The sequence below is a fragment of the Drosophila navojoa genome, chromosome X (assembly GCF_054131105.1).
Source record: "Drosophila navojoa isolate 15081-1374.11 chromosome X, UAZ_NAV_1.0, whole genome shotgun sequence".
NCBI classification, from domain to species: Eukaryota; Metazoa; Arthropoda; class Insecta; order Diptera; family Drosophilidae; genus Drosophila; species Drosophila navojoa.
In genome coordinates, this window is record NC_142895.1 from 16,301,573 (window position 1) to 16,316,387 (window position 14,815).

Below are 14,815 nucleotides of genomic sequence, written 5' to 3' on the forward strand. Positions count from 1 at the left end.
AATCTTAAATATTAATTGTTTGTATTATTATCAATTATTTTGCTGTTTTGCTTACGCTTTGTATACGCAATTGTTTGAAGTGTATTACTGCACATATGTATATACATATATATGTATATATGTGTGTGTGTGTTTGTGTGTATGTATACATAGATAGTTTTAGTAATGTAGATTTTTGTTTTATATATAGTAGTATGCTCTAGAGTATGTCTTTTGCTTTTTCATACACGTAAAAACTTTTTGGTTTCTTTCTTGTTTTCAAACAACCCAGAGATATTTAATGTATATATATATATATATATATATATATATATATATATATATATATATATATATATATATATATACATGCATATATGCATTGTCGCTTTTTTTTTGTCAATTTGTGTTCATTACACTGAGAGAAATTAGGAAGTTTTTAGTTGCTTAGTTATTTGGTTTGCTCTTCGCGAATAATTAACTACGTTCATTTTGGGGCTTTTGTTTCTGTTTTTCAATTTTCTTTTCTTTTATTTTTGTTGTTGTTAATTATTATTAATTATGTATATTTTTTCTTCATTTAAAATTCTAGAAAAATAAAAGCTTTCTAATTGCTTCGTTTTTCGTATGTGTGTGTGTGTTTGGGTAACTCTCTAATCTATAATTCGAATAACGGTTTATTCATTGTATAATTGTAATTGTATTTGCCAACTTTAGTTGGTTGCATTAAACATGTTGCGCCCCTCTGCTGCTAGTTTAGATATACTATTTTAGTAAATATATATATATCTATATATATATATATATATGTGCTACACATATAGGTATAAATGTATGTGTATAAGTACGTATGTAACTTGCTGTGTTCTGTTGTTGTTGTTGTCAAAAAGGAGTGAGTGAGAGACTCAATTAATTTATATTATTATTATTATTATTATTACAGCACATAAATACATTCTTATCGATATACACATATATCGATTTTTGTTCCTTGCAAAGATCATGGCACTAAGTTTGAATATGTAAATGTGTGTACTTATATACACACACACACACACACACACACACACATATACATAAATATATATATGAACATATAAAAATGTTGTAGAAAGTTTAACTGAAAATAAAATCAAAAATAAAAAATAAAATAAAAACGCATTTGAGCAGTTCGATAGGCCGATAGTTTGAAATCGAAGTGGCAATCGCCTTGCATTCTCATCTCCTTATAAATGTTTGTTTCGCATCATAAACCCTATGCCAAAAATTCTATAATAATTCTCACTGATATGTACGCAAATGTAACACAAGAAAACTCCCTAAGAGTTTTTCTCCCTTTCGTTTTAGATTATGTTTTTTGTTTTCTTTTTTTTTTTATTATATAAAAAAAAAACTGAAAAAAAATACAAAGCCTAGGAAGCTAAGCTGTTTCTTTTCTTTTCTTTTTTTTTGTGCAAGAGACATATATAGTGAGACAGACAAAGTTATATATATATGTATATGAAAGCTAGTAAAATGCTAAAAGAACTGTTTGTGTATGTGTATATAGATACTATATGTTTTCTATGCTAAGAGTATAAAGCAGCTAAATCATTTAGATTTCTAGACAAATATTCGCTTGATATATCAAATGGACAAATACTTTAAAATATCAAATTCTTCCTAACTCCCAAGCGGTTCTAAACGCTAATTAAATGTATTATTATATGTATATATATATATCATGCTGATACCTGTTTTGGTTTTTGGTAACTTTTCATTAAATATGTATACATATGTGTATATATATGAGCTATAGCACTTCAGAGCAGGACGTAGTACAACAATTGGCACAGTTCGACAAAGGGAATTTCTTTGCCATTCACTTTACATAAGATTATCAGGTGCAACTCGAATAACTGAAAAGGAATATCGATAAATCTACAATATATACAGTGCCTAAACTCGAATGGATTACTCTTTTGCTGTGTCCTTTGATGAGATATAATACCTATTGGAACTGTCCAAGGAAGTCAAACCTATTCAGGTGTGCGAGACACTGTATAATGAGTGAAATAAAAAATAATTAATTTAAATAAAAAATTTAAAATTTTTATATATATATTTATTTTTTAATTTTTAGTTTTATGCAAGCTGAACACAACTCAAGTTTTTTTTCTCCTTTTTTTTATTAGTATAAAATTCAAAAGCCAAAAAAATAAACCAAAAACAAATTTGATCTCAAATATATTTATATATGTATATATAAATATAAATAATAAAATCAAAAATTAATAATTGAGGAACTTGTACAGCCACTGGACAAAATCAAAGCAATTTGTCATCATGGATATATATAGTGTATATATCTATATAGTCAAGAGAGGGAGAGGGAGAGTGGGCGGGCGAAGGGAACAATTTGATTAATTTCGTATGCTAAATTTAGCCTTTAATCACGTTTAGTTAATTTGTTTTCCTTCGACTGACTTTGTTGCTAAATGTCGATTCAATTGATTGCTTCTTCTTCTTCTTCTTCTTAAGTTCCATTTAATAAAGGAAAAAACTATATACGCATATGTAAATATATATATGTATATACATATATGCATGTGTGTATATATGTAGATTTATGGCCAAAATCAAGCTTTACACGGGGGCCCTTAAGGTTCGATTTGATTCGATTTCTCATCAATATTAATTAGCTTTTAGTATGAATCATTATTTATTCATTAGTATTTTATTTTTAATTTTTCTTCAATTTTTGTTTTTGTTTTTTGTCTATAATAAGGCGAAAAATATCATCAAAAAATTGACGTACACTAGATTGTTTTTCTTTTTTTCTCATTATTGTATGACATATATATGTATATATATATCTGTATATACATATATATAGATGTATGTATGTATATAGATTAAATGTGTATATGTATATCATTTTTGTTAATCATCCAATTGTGCCACGCCTTCAATTCATCAAAGGGACGTTGCGTTTGTTGCACTTTGCATTTTTTGTTTTTTTTTTTTTTACTTATCTTAAATATTTGTTTGTTTTTTAATTTTTTTTTTTTATTAGTAGAATTTCAACTTTCTTTGTTTTTTTTTTTTTTTTTTTTTTTGCTAATACATTTAAAAATTTGAAATAAAATACATAATATTTTGTATATGTTGTATATGTATATATAGATATATTTTGTTTTTTTTTTTTTATCAATATTTTTCATATATATATATATGTATATATATTAAAATAATTTGATGTATAAAGCGTTTGGATTTTGTTTAACATCGTTTGTTGTTGTAGTTTGATAAATAAATTTAACTAAATGCACAATATAAGACATGAATCTACAAGAATGAGACACGCAACTAGGCAAAAATTTGGGATCTAGGGTGGGTGTTTTTTTTTTTCATTTTTGTTTTTTCTTTTTTTTTTTAGTGTTGTAAATGGAGAGAATATTTAAAATGTTCATCCGAGGTGTACACAGGCCTTTGATGGTGTGTGTGTGTGTGTGTGTGTGTGTATTAGTAGAAACTAAGCTAAAACCACGATCCGTGTTGCATAGTCGAACCTGGTCTCGTCGATCCACGTGACGTCGATGCCATCTAATTGCTATATGTAAACACACACATATCTTTATATATATATATATGTAGAGTATGTGTGTATGTGTATATATATATATATATATCTCGGTTTACTCCTGATTCCATATGTATATCGTATATGTATATAGTAGTTTATATGCTCTTTTGTTTTCAATAATCTAATTCAACCAAGTTCGTTTCAATAAGTCGCATTGAAACTTACATTCAACTGCAAATATTTTGTTTTTCTTGTTAATTTTGTTCTGTTTGTTGTTTTTTCTTTGCTTTGCTTTTGACATCGCGCATTGAAGAACAAATTAATTTTAATTCTATATATTAAATTTGATTTGGAAAATGCAAAACGCTGCATCATTCGATTTACTGTTATCGTTAATCGTTTATCGTTCACAATTTGTTATCGTTAGTAGTGGATTAGTATGCATGTAAGGTGTATGCATATATATATATATATATATATATATATATATATATATATATATATATATATATATATATATATATATATATATATATATATATATATATATATATATATATGTGTGTGTGTTTAGTTGATTTGCCAACTGAGCAAGTATTCCGAAAATATTTCGTTACGTTTTTCTCACAATTCATTTTCATTTTGCATTTTATTATTTTCTTCTTCTTTTTTTTTTTTTTGTTTAATATAGTTGTAGAATTATAATAAATGTATGTATATATATAAACAAAAAGTTAATACGCTTCATTATCGTCGTACATAATAGTTGTAGTTCATATTTATCATATATATATAAATATATATATAATAATAATAATTGTTGTTGCTTTCATCTCACTTCATTCATTATATTTTTTTTGTTTTTTCAGTGTATACTTAAATAAAAAAAGAAAACAAAAAAATCTTTGGCAGCATCTTCAAAATTTCTTCATTACATTGATTTTTCTTCTACATAAATTTGCATCTATTCAATAAAATGTTTTTATTTTTTTTTTTTATTGGTTTACACATAAATTTGTTTAATTTCAGTTTTCATTGATTTATTTTTATTTTTTGGTGTCTTAAATTGAAAATGTTTGGAAACAAATTACATAATTAAAAAATAAACATTGACTCTGAGGACTTTGAGTGTGTTGTACAACGAATGTATGTATGTATGTAAGGATACATCGGCGTGTACATACAGACATACACACACATCGATGTATGCATGTATATGCACATGTGTATAGTTAGATATTATATATTTGTTTACTTGTTTACTTGAGTAGTTGATTAACACAAAATTTATAAAGTATATAACACAATAAAGTACATGAATAATAAACCAAAAATAGGTGGAAAGCGTTCTCTTTCTGCTCACATTGTACAATGTTTTTGCTTGAATAGTTATTAAATAATAATATGTTAATAATAATAATAATAATAATAAAATATGCCTTTTCTTAGTTCACTTTTTCGTTTCTTTTGAATTGCTTTTTGTTGCTGTTATTTGTTTGTTTGTTTTTGTTTTTTCTTTCTTCTATTTATATTTAATTTAATCGTTTATTGTTAATTTTTATTTTGCAGCTTAGCCACAAAAGAACGGCCTCAGAAATTGTTGTTGGCACCGGAGCTGGCCGAGTTGGTTCTGTGCGTTTCAGGCGTTACGTCAGTGTTACCGTTATGTCGTTACGTCGTTCTTCTTTCTCACTTCTCATCCGGTTCGGTTGCGTGATGTTTGCTGTGCAATCTTACGTCGATTGCGTGATGTTCGTTTCATACTCTTACGTTATACGTTAGGCGTCCGTGCGTTACGTCGTGCGTGATGTTCGTTTCATACTCTTACGTTATACGTTAAGTTCTGTTCATACGTGACTAGTTGCTCTGGCCCAAGTTGTGTCTGTCTTTCGTCCAGTGCCACGCCCAATGGCCAACCAACTCTGCCGCCTCTGCCATTGGCTAAACTTACATAGGTATGTACATACATATGAATATATGTATACATATATTTATATATATATTTTCGCTAAACGTTCTACATAAACTTGTTATGTAAAAGGTTTTTTTTTTGTTTTTATTTTTATATATATTTTTTTTTTAGTTCATAATCTCAACTAAATTGTAAATTTGATTTAAACTTAAGCACATTTTTTCATAAATTTGTATGCAATAGGAAATCAATTAGTTAACGTTTCTTTGTGTTTACATGTGTATGTATATATATGTGTGTGTATGTGTATATATTATTATTATTTTTTTTTAATTTTCCATAGTTTTTTTTGTGTGTTTTCATTTTGAAACAGTTTTGTTTTCGTTAACTTAATATCATCTGTTTTGGATTTTTCATTCACACATTTTTTATTTATCTGAATTAAACCTAAAAAAGTTTTATTTTTGTTTGAAACAAAAGTATTTTTTTTCTTGTTTTTTTTTTTGTTTTTGCTATTTTGTTTTCACTTCAAACTAAAAAGTAAAAAAAAAAAATTGTTGTAAATGTTATAAATAAAAGCGTGTGGAATTACAATTTCATTTTTTTTTTTCTTCCTCTTTTTGAAGGCTTTTTCGTAAAAACTAGAAACAAAGTGTAAAAAGTCGTTTTTGAAATAAGTAATTTGTTGTTTCAAAAACATGTGTTTATATATATATATCTATATAAACTTTAAGAGTTTTGTTTTGTTTTGTTTTGTTTGCTCACAGAATTTTCGTTTGACTATTTAAGGCGCAAATGAGAAAAGAAAGTTAACAAAATTTGGCATATTTCACATTTGTGTTGTTGTTGTTTCTGTTGTTCTCGTTGTTGTTTGTCTGTGTGTTTTTGCTAGATTTGTCGTGTGTGTTGTTTACATAATACTTGTTTATTCATTTAGTTTTTGCTCTTGTCGCATAAGAAATCTATGTAAATTCACTAAGCACATTTCAATTATGGTTTGTATAGTGGATAGAGGGGCCCCCCCGGTGAAGGACAATGGGGCGGGTCTAGATCTAAACATATTAAACAAAATAATAAAATTAAAATAAAATTATTGTACACAATATAACATGATGTAAGCTTAATTCAATAGAGTTAACTAAAATCATCATAACGTATTTACGAATATATCAAATTAAAATTATATTTCAACAGCCAAATTGTTCACAAAAATTGCATTTTTCTTCCACTCTTCTTCTTCTTCATTATCATTATCATCTTCGTCATCGTTATATGGATTTCAGTTAATTCATTACTTCGACAACAACTTTGGATAGGAGGTGTAGCTGTTCTCTTGCTAGTGATTCTTTAGTAGCTTAACTAATTAAGGTAAACAAGGTAAATATGTAAATAGAAATTCATCAAATCAAAACATGATGTTTCTGTGTTGTTTTCAAGTTTTCAATATTTCAGTTGTACAACAACAAAATGGATACAAATTAAAATTAATCGTAAGACAATTAAAAGCGTTTCACAAACTTATACAATTAGTTTAGTTTTGTTTTGTTTTAGTTTTAGTTTTAGCTAGAGCTAGATAGTTCTTCTTGGTTTCACATAATATATTAATGTATATATATACATTATATATGTATATAAATTGGTGTAGCCTCACACGTAGTTGCAACAAACGAAAAAAACAAAATACAAAATAAAAATTCAGAACAAAAGATACAAAAGTAAAATGACAACAAAATATATAAAATTAAGCAGAAAATTATAAACATAAATATGTTTTGACATGTTTGTTTTTTCTTTTTGTTTTTGTTTACAAAAAGTACATAATATAAAATGGTTTAGACAACTTTTGTTTGTTGTTTAAGGAAAAATCATAAATATGCATATGTATATATATATGTAAATACATACATATATATTCCATATAATGTACATGTTTTACTAGTATTAAATAAATGACAAGATTAGAAGTTATATTCATATGAAACACATTCAAATTCAACAGCGTTAAACGAATCACTAAACAGGAGTTTTTTTTTACATTATCTTCTTTTTTCATATATATATATATATGTATAAAATTATAATTAATATAATGTTAAATCCATTAACTGCTTAACATACACAAATACAATATGCGTAAAATTCACTTTCGATACGTTTCGTATGTGTATATGTGTATGTGTCACTGTATGTGTGTTGTATATAATAAAATGTGTGTGTGTGTGTGTATGTGTATGTGTATGTGTGTGTGTCTGTTACAGCCTATAGAAAAAATAAGTTGCTTTGCTTTTCTTACATAATAACTGATCATAACCGACAATTGATCATTTTCTAGACTTTTCACTTAAAACATAGTCAAAAATAAATTGCGATTTATATAATATTAATATTAATAATAATAAAAAATTCACAAAGAATTATTTTTGTCATCGTAAAGAATCAAGAACAACAAAGTCATAATATTCACATAATTAATCATAATATAATAATAATAATGATAATAATAATAATAATAATAATAATAATAATAGTATGTTATTCATTTGTTTAAAAAATAATAATGTCTTGGGAGTAAACCAGCCTTATATATTTTATTACAACGGGAAAGAAATGGCACATGCCCCAATATGTGCTACTAGAAGAGTCCTTACTTTACATAAATACCATATACATACGTTTGTAAACATATATATAGCATATATATATATATTGTGTAAATGTGGGCATATGCACACGTATATGTATATGTTTGTATTTTGTTTTTAGTTTTTTGTATGTATATAAGCAAGAGGAATATCATTTTAACATTGTAAATATATATATAGAACTTAACAATAGTTTTTTTCTTTTCATTTTTTGTTTGTAATCTTTTGGTTTTCTTTTGCTTGTGTGTCTCGTTTTAGTGTTGATTTTCTTTAGTTAGTTTGTTGGCCTAATGCATTGCAAAATTTGATGCCTTTATTATTGTGTTGTTGTTGTTGTTGTTGTTATATGCATTTTGGTTTGTTAGCTTACATTTAGTTTGTATGTTTTGAATTTGTTTGTTTGTTATTATTACTAACACACACTCAAACGCGACAATGAGAACATATATCACACACACACACACACACACACACACACACACACACACACACACACACAAAAACCTTCTACACACACACACACACACACAGAATGTATACTAATATTTGTGTTTTCTTTTTTCATTCAATCTGTATATAATTCATATATACAGTGACAAAAATCAGTATATATATATATATATATATATATATATATTTATATATGTGTGTGTTATTTTCTCTGTATATATATATAGATATATATGGCAAAGTCGTAGGATTCACATATATGTATGTCAGTTGTAAGATATTTTTGTTTTGTTAAATACATACATATACATACATACATATATATAGGCTATATATTCACATACGCATACGTATATGTATATGTATATATATATATAAATAAATATCACCTTATATAAGCAGCAGTAAGGAAAAACCTAAACACGTGTCTCTTCCGTTTTAATTTTTTTTTTTTTTTTTTTTTTTTTTTTTTTGTAGTTGTTAAAATTGAAAATATATGTTAGTTGTACATAATTTTAGATGTTTTGTTGTTGTTGTTGTTGTTCTTGTTAATTATTGCCTGGTTTTTCCTGTCCACTTTGGAAATGTGCACAAAACGTGCACGTTTCACAAATATGTATATGAATATATACACATATGTATATACATATGTTTATATAGATATATATATATGTGAGTTGTGTGTATATATATATTGTATGTAAAATATATGCGTGTTTGTTTTGGTATTTGTTTTTTGTTTTTTTCTTTTTTGTTTTTCTTTTTTGTTTTGTTGAAAAAAGATTCTGGAAGGGGTTTTGCACAAACATAGCTAATGCGTAGATATAACAATATGCCTATACATAGATAATAAGTAACATGAAGTTGTGTGTGAGCGTGTATGTGTGTTGCTGTTGCTGTTTCTGTTTGTGTTTGTGTATGTTGTTCAATTGTGAGTGTGAGTGTCATTTTGTATATTGTATGAAAGTTGTAACAAGAACATATTTCAAATCGAAACGGAAAAAAAAAAATTAAATTAGAGCTTCTTTAGAACGCGTTGAGATATATGGTAAGTTTTCATCCAATTTTTTTTTTTTTTTTTTTCATTTTGTTAGGTTTTTTTTCTGTTGTTGTTACACTTTAAAGTTCTTTTGTTTCTTGTTATAGATCTTCATAGATGCTTGTTAATTATTTGTTGTTTTAGTAGCGCTAATCGTTTTAGGTTTTAGGTATTTTTTTCTTGTAGTTGTTTCTATTAAATTAGAGATCAAAAATAGTATTGTTGCATTTTTGTTGCTACTTGTTGCTGTTGTACGTTGACAACAATTTTGTTGATAACGTGGTTCGAGATTCGAGATTTTACGCTCGTTATTTATATTATTTATTTATTTATTTATTTTTATTTTTTATTTTTATTTTTTTCTCGCCTTTCCCTTTTATTTCGCAATCATTGATTTCAAGGTGCTTGGCTGGCCCTTATTTCAAGCTTATTTATATGGAAGGCGGCGACGATTTAGCTCGAATGGGATTATTGCTATGCTGCTCCACGTCGTTTTTGCTCCTGCTGTTGGTTCTCCTGCTGCTATTGATTATGCTATTGCTGGTGCCTGTTGATTGATGCTGCTGCTGCTGCTGCTGTTGCTGCTGCTGCTGCTTTAGTTGCTTCCTATTTTCATGATGTTGACAATGCTGTTGCGGTTGCCTGCGACATCCATATATTTTACCTGACGAGTATTTATAGTTGTATTTGATCAGATCGACAGCTGGACGATTGTTGCGCGCTTTGATTTGCAATCAGTGAACATACAGTGTGTTCAGGACCAGAACATGATGATTGTTCTTGGCCAATGTTACAACATAGCCCTCAGAGGTGATTTTCAAACCGCAACAACGTGAAACCTGCACAATAAACAATAATTGAATTAATAATATCATCATAGAGCAACTGTAATTCGCACAATATGTGCAGGGGAGCCACCGATTGCCCTACGACCCTAGCACACGCATCAAGCGCCATCGCTCCCATACGTAATCATAGAAATATATATATATATATATATAAATAGGTGCTATAACTATATACATATTTATATAATTAAACAATTCTCATTCCAAAAGCTAGTTGAAGTACGCTTTAATCGTGTTTCATATGCGAACCTTGACATGTGGGCACTCGAATTCGGATTGCAGTACGCCTTCCCGTGAGTAACAGGCCACATGGAAGCGATTTCCGTGTGAATCACCGATGAGTACATCGCCAGCGTTCGATATGTCAATGCCGTTGGGGAAGCAGGTGACCTTCTCATTGCCAATGCGATAAAGGAAGGTGCCGTCCTCTTGGAAAACGGCCACGCAATGCCCTTTAAAGTCGCACACGTAAAAATCGTTGTCTGCAAGCGAGAAATACAAAATATATACGTGTGAGTAGAATTTCTTAATGGCAGCTGTCACGCGGAGTGCACTCACCACGTATGGCAATATCGGATGGCTCACGCATGTAGTCACTGCAGTCGAACCAGCGCACCAGCTCGCCCTCCTCGGAAATGACGAAAACGGTGGGCGAGACGCTGTCGACGGCTACAATGTGCCCCTTGGCAGTTACAGCCAGACCCGCAACAATATCAATATACCTATGCAGAGATCACACAATTAGCACACAGTTACTATATATGGGGCTTAGGTCAGCACGCACCTAATTGCAATTTTTCGCATAAAGTGTCCGCATTTGGAGAAGATTTGCATGCGGGAGCGTTCGTTGCCTCGATCGCAGACCACGAATTTGCCATTGTTGTGCATGACAGCCACCTTGCGAGGATACCAGAGCTGACCCTCCTCTTTGCCGGCGACACCAAATTGAAATTTGAGCGCGCCCATTTTGTCAAAGACCTCGATGCGATGATTGTTCGTATCGGCGACAATGATCTCCTCATCGACGCCCAGACAAAAGCCGTGCGGCGAATTAAACTGGCCCTTGGCCGTGCCGAGCGAACCAAATTTACAGCGTATCTGCATGGGCGTGGCCTTATTGCGGCCAGTTACGACGCTGGTGGTGCCCGGCTGGGCCACAGCATGGAAATTGTTGAGGCTCATCTCCTCGACACCGCCAACAATTGGATTCAGTGTTTGAAGATTGGGTGATGTGGCTGCTGGCATGCAGAAATCTGTTAAAATATAATCAAGGCACGTTGAGCTTCCGTTCGACGACAACAAATCGTGTTGCTCATCTGTGTGTTGTTGTTGGATGGTGTTTTGGAAAGTGTTGTTGTTGTTGTTGGTAGTAGTGGTTGTAGTGGTAGTAATAGTAGTAGTAGTAGTAGAAGTAGTAGTAGTAGTAGTGACGGTGTTTTTGTTGTTGTTGGTTGTTGTGGGGTGTCAATTGTGGAAAAAGAAAAAGAAAAGGAAAGAAACAAAATAAAAACAAACTTAAAATTTGCAAAAAAAAAAAAACATTAATAACAAATACTACGAAAATAAAAGTTCTTTTAGAATGCCAATACGCTTAAAACACTGCAGACAACATCAATGAAAATCGCATAGAAAGGCTGGTAGTTAAAACCTCACAAGATCTTATTCAAAATCATATAAACTAAAAATAAATATAAAGAATAAAATTATAAAAAGAAATACAAGGAAAGTTATATAGAGAGAGATATGGTAAGATATCTCATTGGAATTAGTTAATCATATTAGTATTACATTGCTCGAAGAACTTGAGCTAGTTTATATACGTGTCAGCTTGACAAAATCTCATTTCAAATAATATTAATTACAAAAGAAATGCGATAAAGAGATAAACAAACAGAGTCGGAGAGCAATTTATATATTTATAATACATATATAAATATATATATATATATAGATGAAAGCAAAGAGGAATATATAAACTATATTCACTACAAGCTCACAATATATATTTATATATGTATATATTAGTTAAAATTAGTAATAAATTACTCGCAGAGCCAGAGCATTCACATAATATTGAGCTCGAGAATCGCATATAAACGAAAATCAAAATTGTCTCTTTTGTTTATCTGTCTGCAGTTAGTGTACTATGTGAGCCGAGTAGTATGGAAGCAGGCAATCGAACAGAGCTAACAGTTTCGAAGATCGCGCCACTCACCATTGTTGTTGAGTCCCAGTTTAGCCAGAGCTTGCAGATTGTTGAGGGCGCGCTGATCGCCGGACAGAATGTCGGCCAGTGTTATGGGTTGGGTGGGCGTGACGCCAGAGGGCGGAATTACCGGCTGCTGATGATGGGATGCAGCGCCGCCGGCGGCGCCGGCAGTGGCAGCAACAGCCACCGCACTAGAGCTGCCCACGCCCAACGTATCGCTCATGGCGTCCGGTATGCTCTCCGTGAGACTGGCCAATCGTGAGAGATTGTATTCAAGCATGCTGAACGGAGGTGTTGGTCCGCCAGCATTCATGCCCAGTCCATTGAGGGCACCCAGGCCCATGCCGACAGCGCTGTTAGTCGCTCCAGCATTGAGACTGACATGCCCCGAGGGTGGTGGTACTTGGACAATGCCTTGAGGCGTTACCATCTGCGATATTTGCTGGGTCACGGGCAGCGTCTGGGGCTGTTGATGCAGCGCTTGTTGCTGTTGCTGCTGTTGCTTCTGCTGCTGCTGTTGCTGCTGCTGCTGCTGCTGTTGCTGCTGTTGCGCCTGTTGCAGCGCCTGCTGCTGTTGCTGCTGCAGCTGCGGCGGCGAATCGGGCGGCAGCGTGCTCATCATGGAGAAGTTGGTCATGACTGAGGTGTCGCCATCGAAGGAGCTCTGCAACGACGATGGCAACGATATGGGACTAAAAACAGCTGCCGAGCTCAGCCGTCCCTGCACCGAGCTGTTGTTGACGGAGCTGCTGCCGACTCCGGCCAGGCTGCGTACTCCAGGCGGCAGCATGCCAACGCCATGGCAGCCGGGCGCCAAGTTCGATGGCGGCGGCGAGTGCTGCTTGGGCGTGGCCATCGGAGAGGCCGCCGTCTCGGCCATTGCCGCAGTTCCAGGTGCATTTTGGCTTTTCGTTGATTCGGTGCGAAATTTGCCAAACATTTCACGCGCGAAACGCTCAAACTTCTCGGGCATACAGTCGAACTGCAGCTGATAGTTGACATCGCTCTGGGGTGTCTGATCGATCAGATTGGCGCACTGAGCACTGATCACCGGCTTCAGCAACAGAAACTCAATGGCATTTGCCTTCTCGATGGCACGCTGACCGAACTGGGAGGCATGCTGCAGTCGGCCCATGTTATTCTCCAGGCTCTGCATCAGATCCATGATCTTCAGCTCGCGCTCCGAGTGCAAGCGACTCAGATCGGTGACCATCTGATCGCGAATGTTCTCGAGAATGCGCTTATAGCCCTTGTACGCATCATCGATCTGCTGTCGGACATTGTCGTGCTGCGATTGGAGTTCGGTTAGAGCACTGCTGAGATTGCTTCCCGCATCGTTGCAATATTGTGCCTTCTTCGCTGTCTCCGTCAGTGTTTGCTCGAGATCGGCCCGAACTGTTTGCTCGGCAACCAGAGCGGTCTCGTAGTGATGATCGTTGCCCTTATGATCGCTCAGCAGGCAATCGTTGCAGGTGGGCACCTGGCACGTAAAGCAATAGTATTTGAGATTCTCATTGACGTGCTGACGGCAGCAGATTGGCTTGTGTATGATCAGCTTGTCGTTCTGCACATTCTTCTGCAGATCCTCGATGCGCACCACCTGATGGTTCTCGAAGCAGCGCATATATTTGTGCGCATTGTCGCAGCCGTTGCACAAGAAGTTGGCGCAGTCATTGCAACGTGATATGGCCTCCTCTTTGCTCTTGCAGGACGTGCACGGTATATGCTCCGATTCCAGATTGGACAGATCCAGCGTATTTGTCACAATATAGTCCATGGTCAGTCCCTTGACGCCCTTGCTGCCCAGATGGGTCAGCTGCTTGCAAACGGGACACTCCAGCACCGTATGCAACCGCTGATTCTCACTGCCATCGAACGAGACCGACGAGCAGCTGGCCGCCGACGATAGGGATGTGGCCGGTGAGCTTGCCGCTGCCGCCTCCTTGCTGCGTAGCAAATTGAGCAGGCAATCCTCGCAATATACATGCAGACAGGATAGAATTCGCGGCATAACCAAACGCGAGCTACAAATGATGGGAAATGGTTTTTAAAAATTCAATTTCGATTTAATTGGCGCCATCGATAGTAACGATAAATCAAGGTTTTTACTAATAGTAAAAAGAGCAGCATTTTTAGGAATTTTCTTTTAGCTAGCTAGCTATGAATATACA

General features: G+C 33.0%; 2 protein-coding genes across 4 annotated transcripts in view; both read right to left on the minus strand.

Annotated features, from left to right (window-relative positions):
• Positions 1 to 14,815, minus strand: part of mei-P26 (E3 ubiquitin-protein ligase meiotic P26) — a 31,438-nt gene that overhangs the window by 11,890 nt on the left and 4,733 nt on the right. The window contains exons 3-7 of one of the 3 annotated variants that reach the window (XM_089263214.1): positions 12,651 to 14,668; positions 11,220 to 11,670; positions 10,994 to 11,157; positions 10,685 to 10,917; positions 94 to 10,426 (exon numbers count right to left, since the gene is read on the minus strand). In XM_089263214.1, coding sequence (XP_089119340.1) covers positions 10,322 to 10,426; positions 10,685 to 10,917; positions 10,994 to 11,157; positions 11,220 to 11,670; positions 12,651 to 14,668 — 2,971 coding nt within the window. In that variant the 3' untranslated portion in view covers positions 94 to 10,321. Of the gene's footprint in view, positions 1 to 93; positions 10,427 to 10,684; positions 10,918 to 10,993; positions 11,158 to 11,219; positions 11,752 to 12,650; positions 14,669 to 14,815 lie in introns of all 3 variants that reach the window. The other 2 variants (XM_089263213.1, XM_089263212.1) reach the window with 2 other exon arrangements.
• LOC115565129 (uncharacterized) overlaps positions 1 to 14,815 on the minus strand; it is a 31,488-nt gene that overhangs the window by 2,602 nt on the left and 14,071 nt on the right. The window lies entirely within an intron of this gene.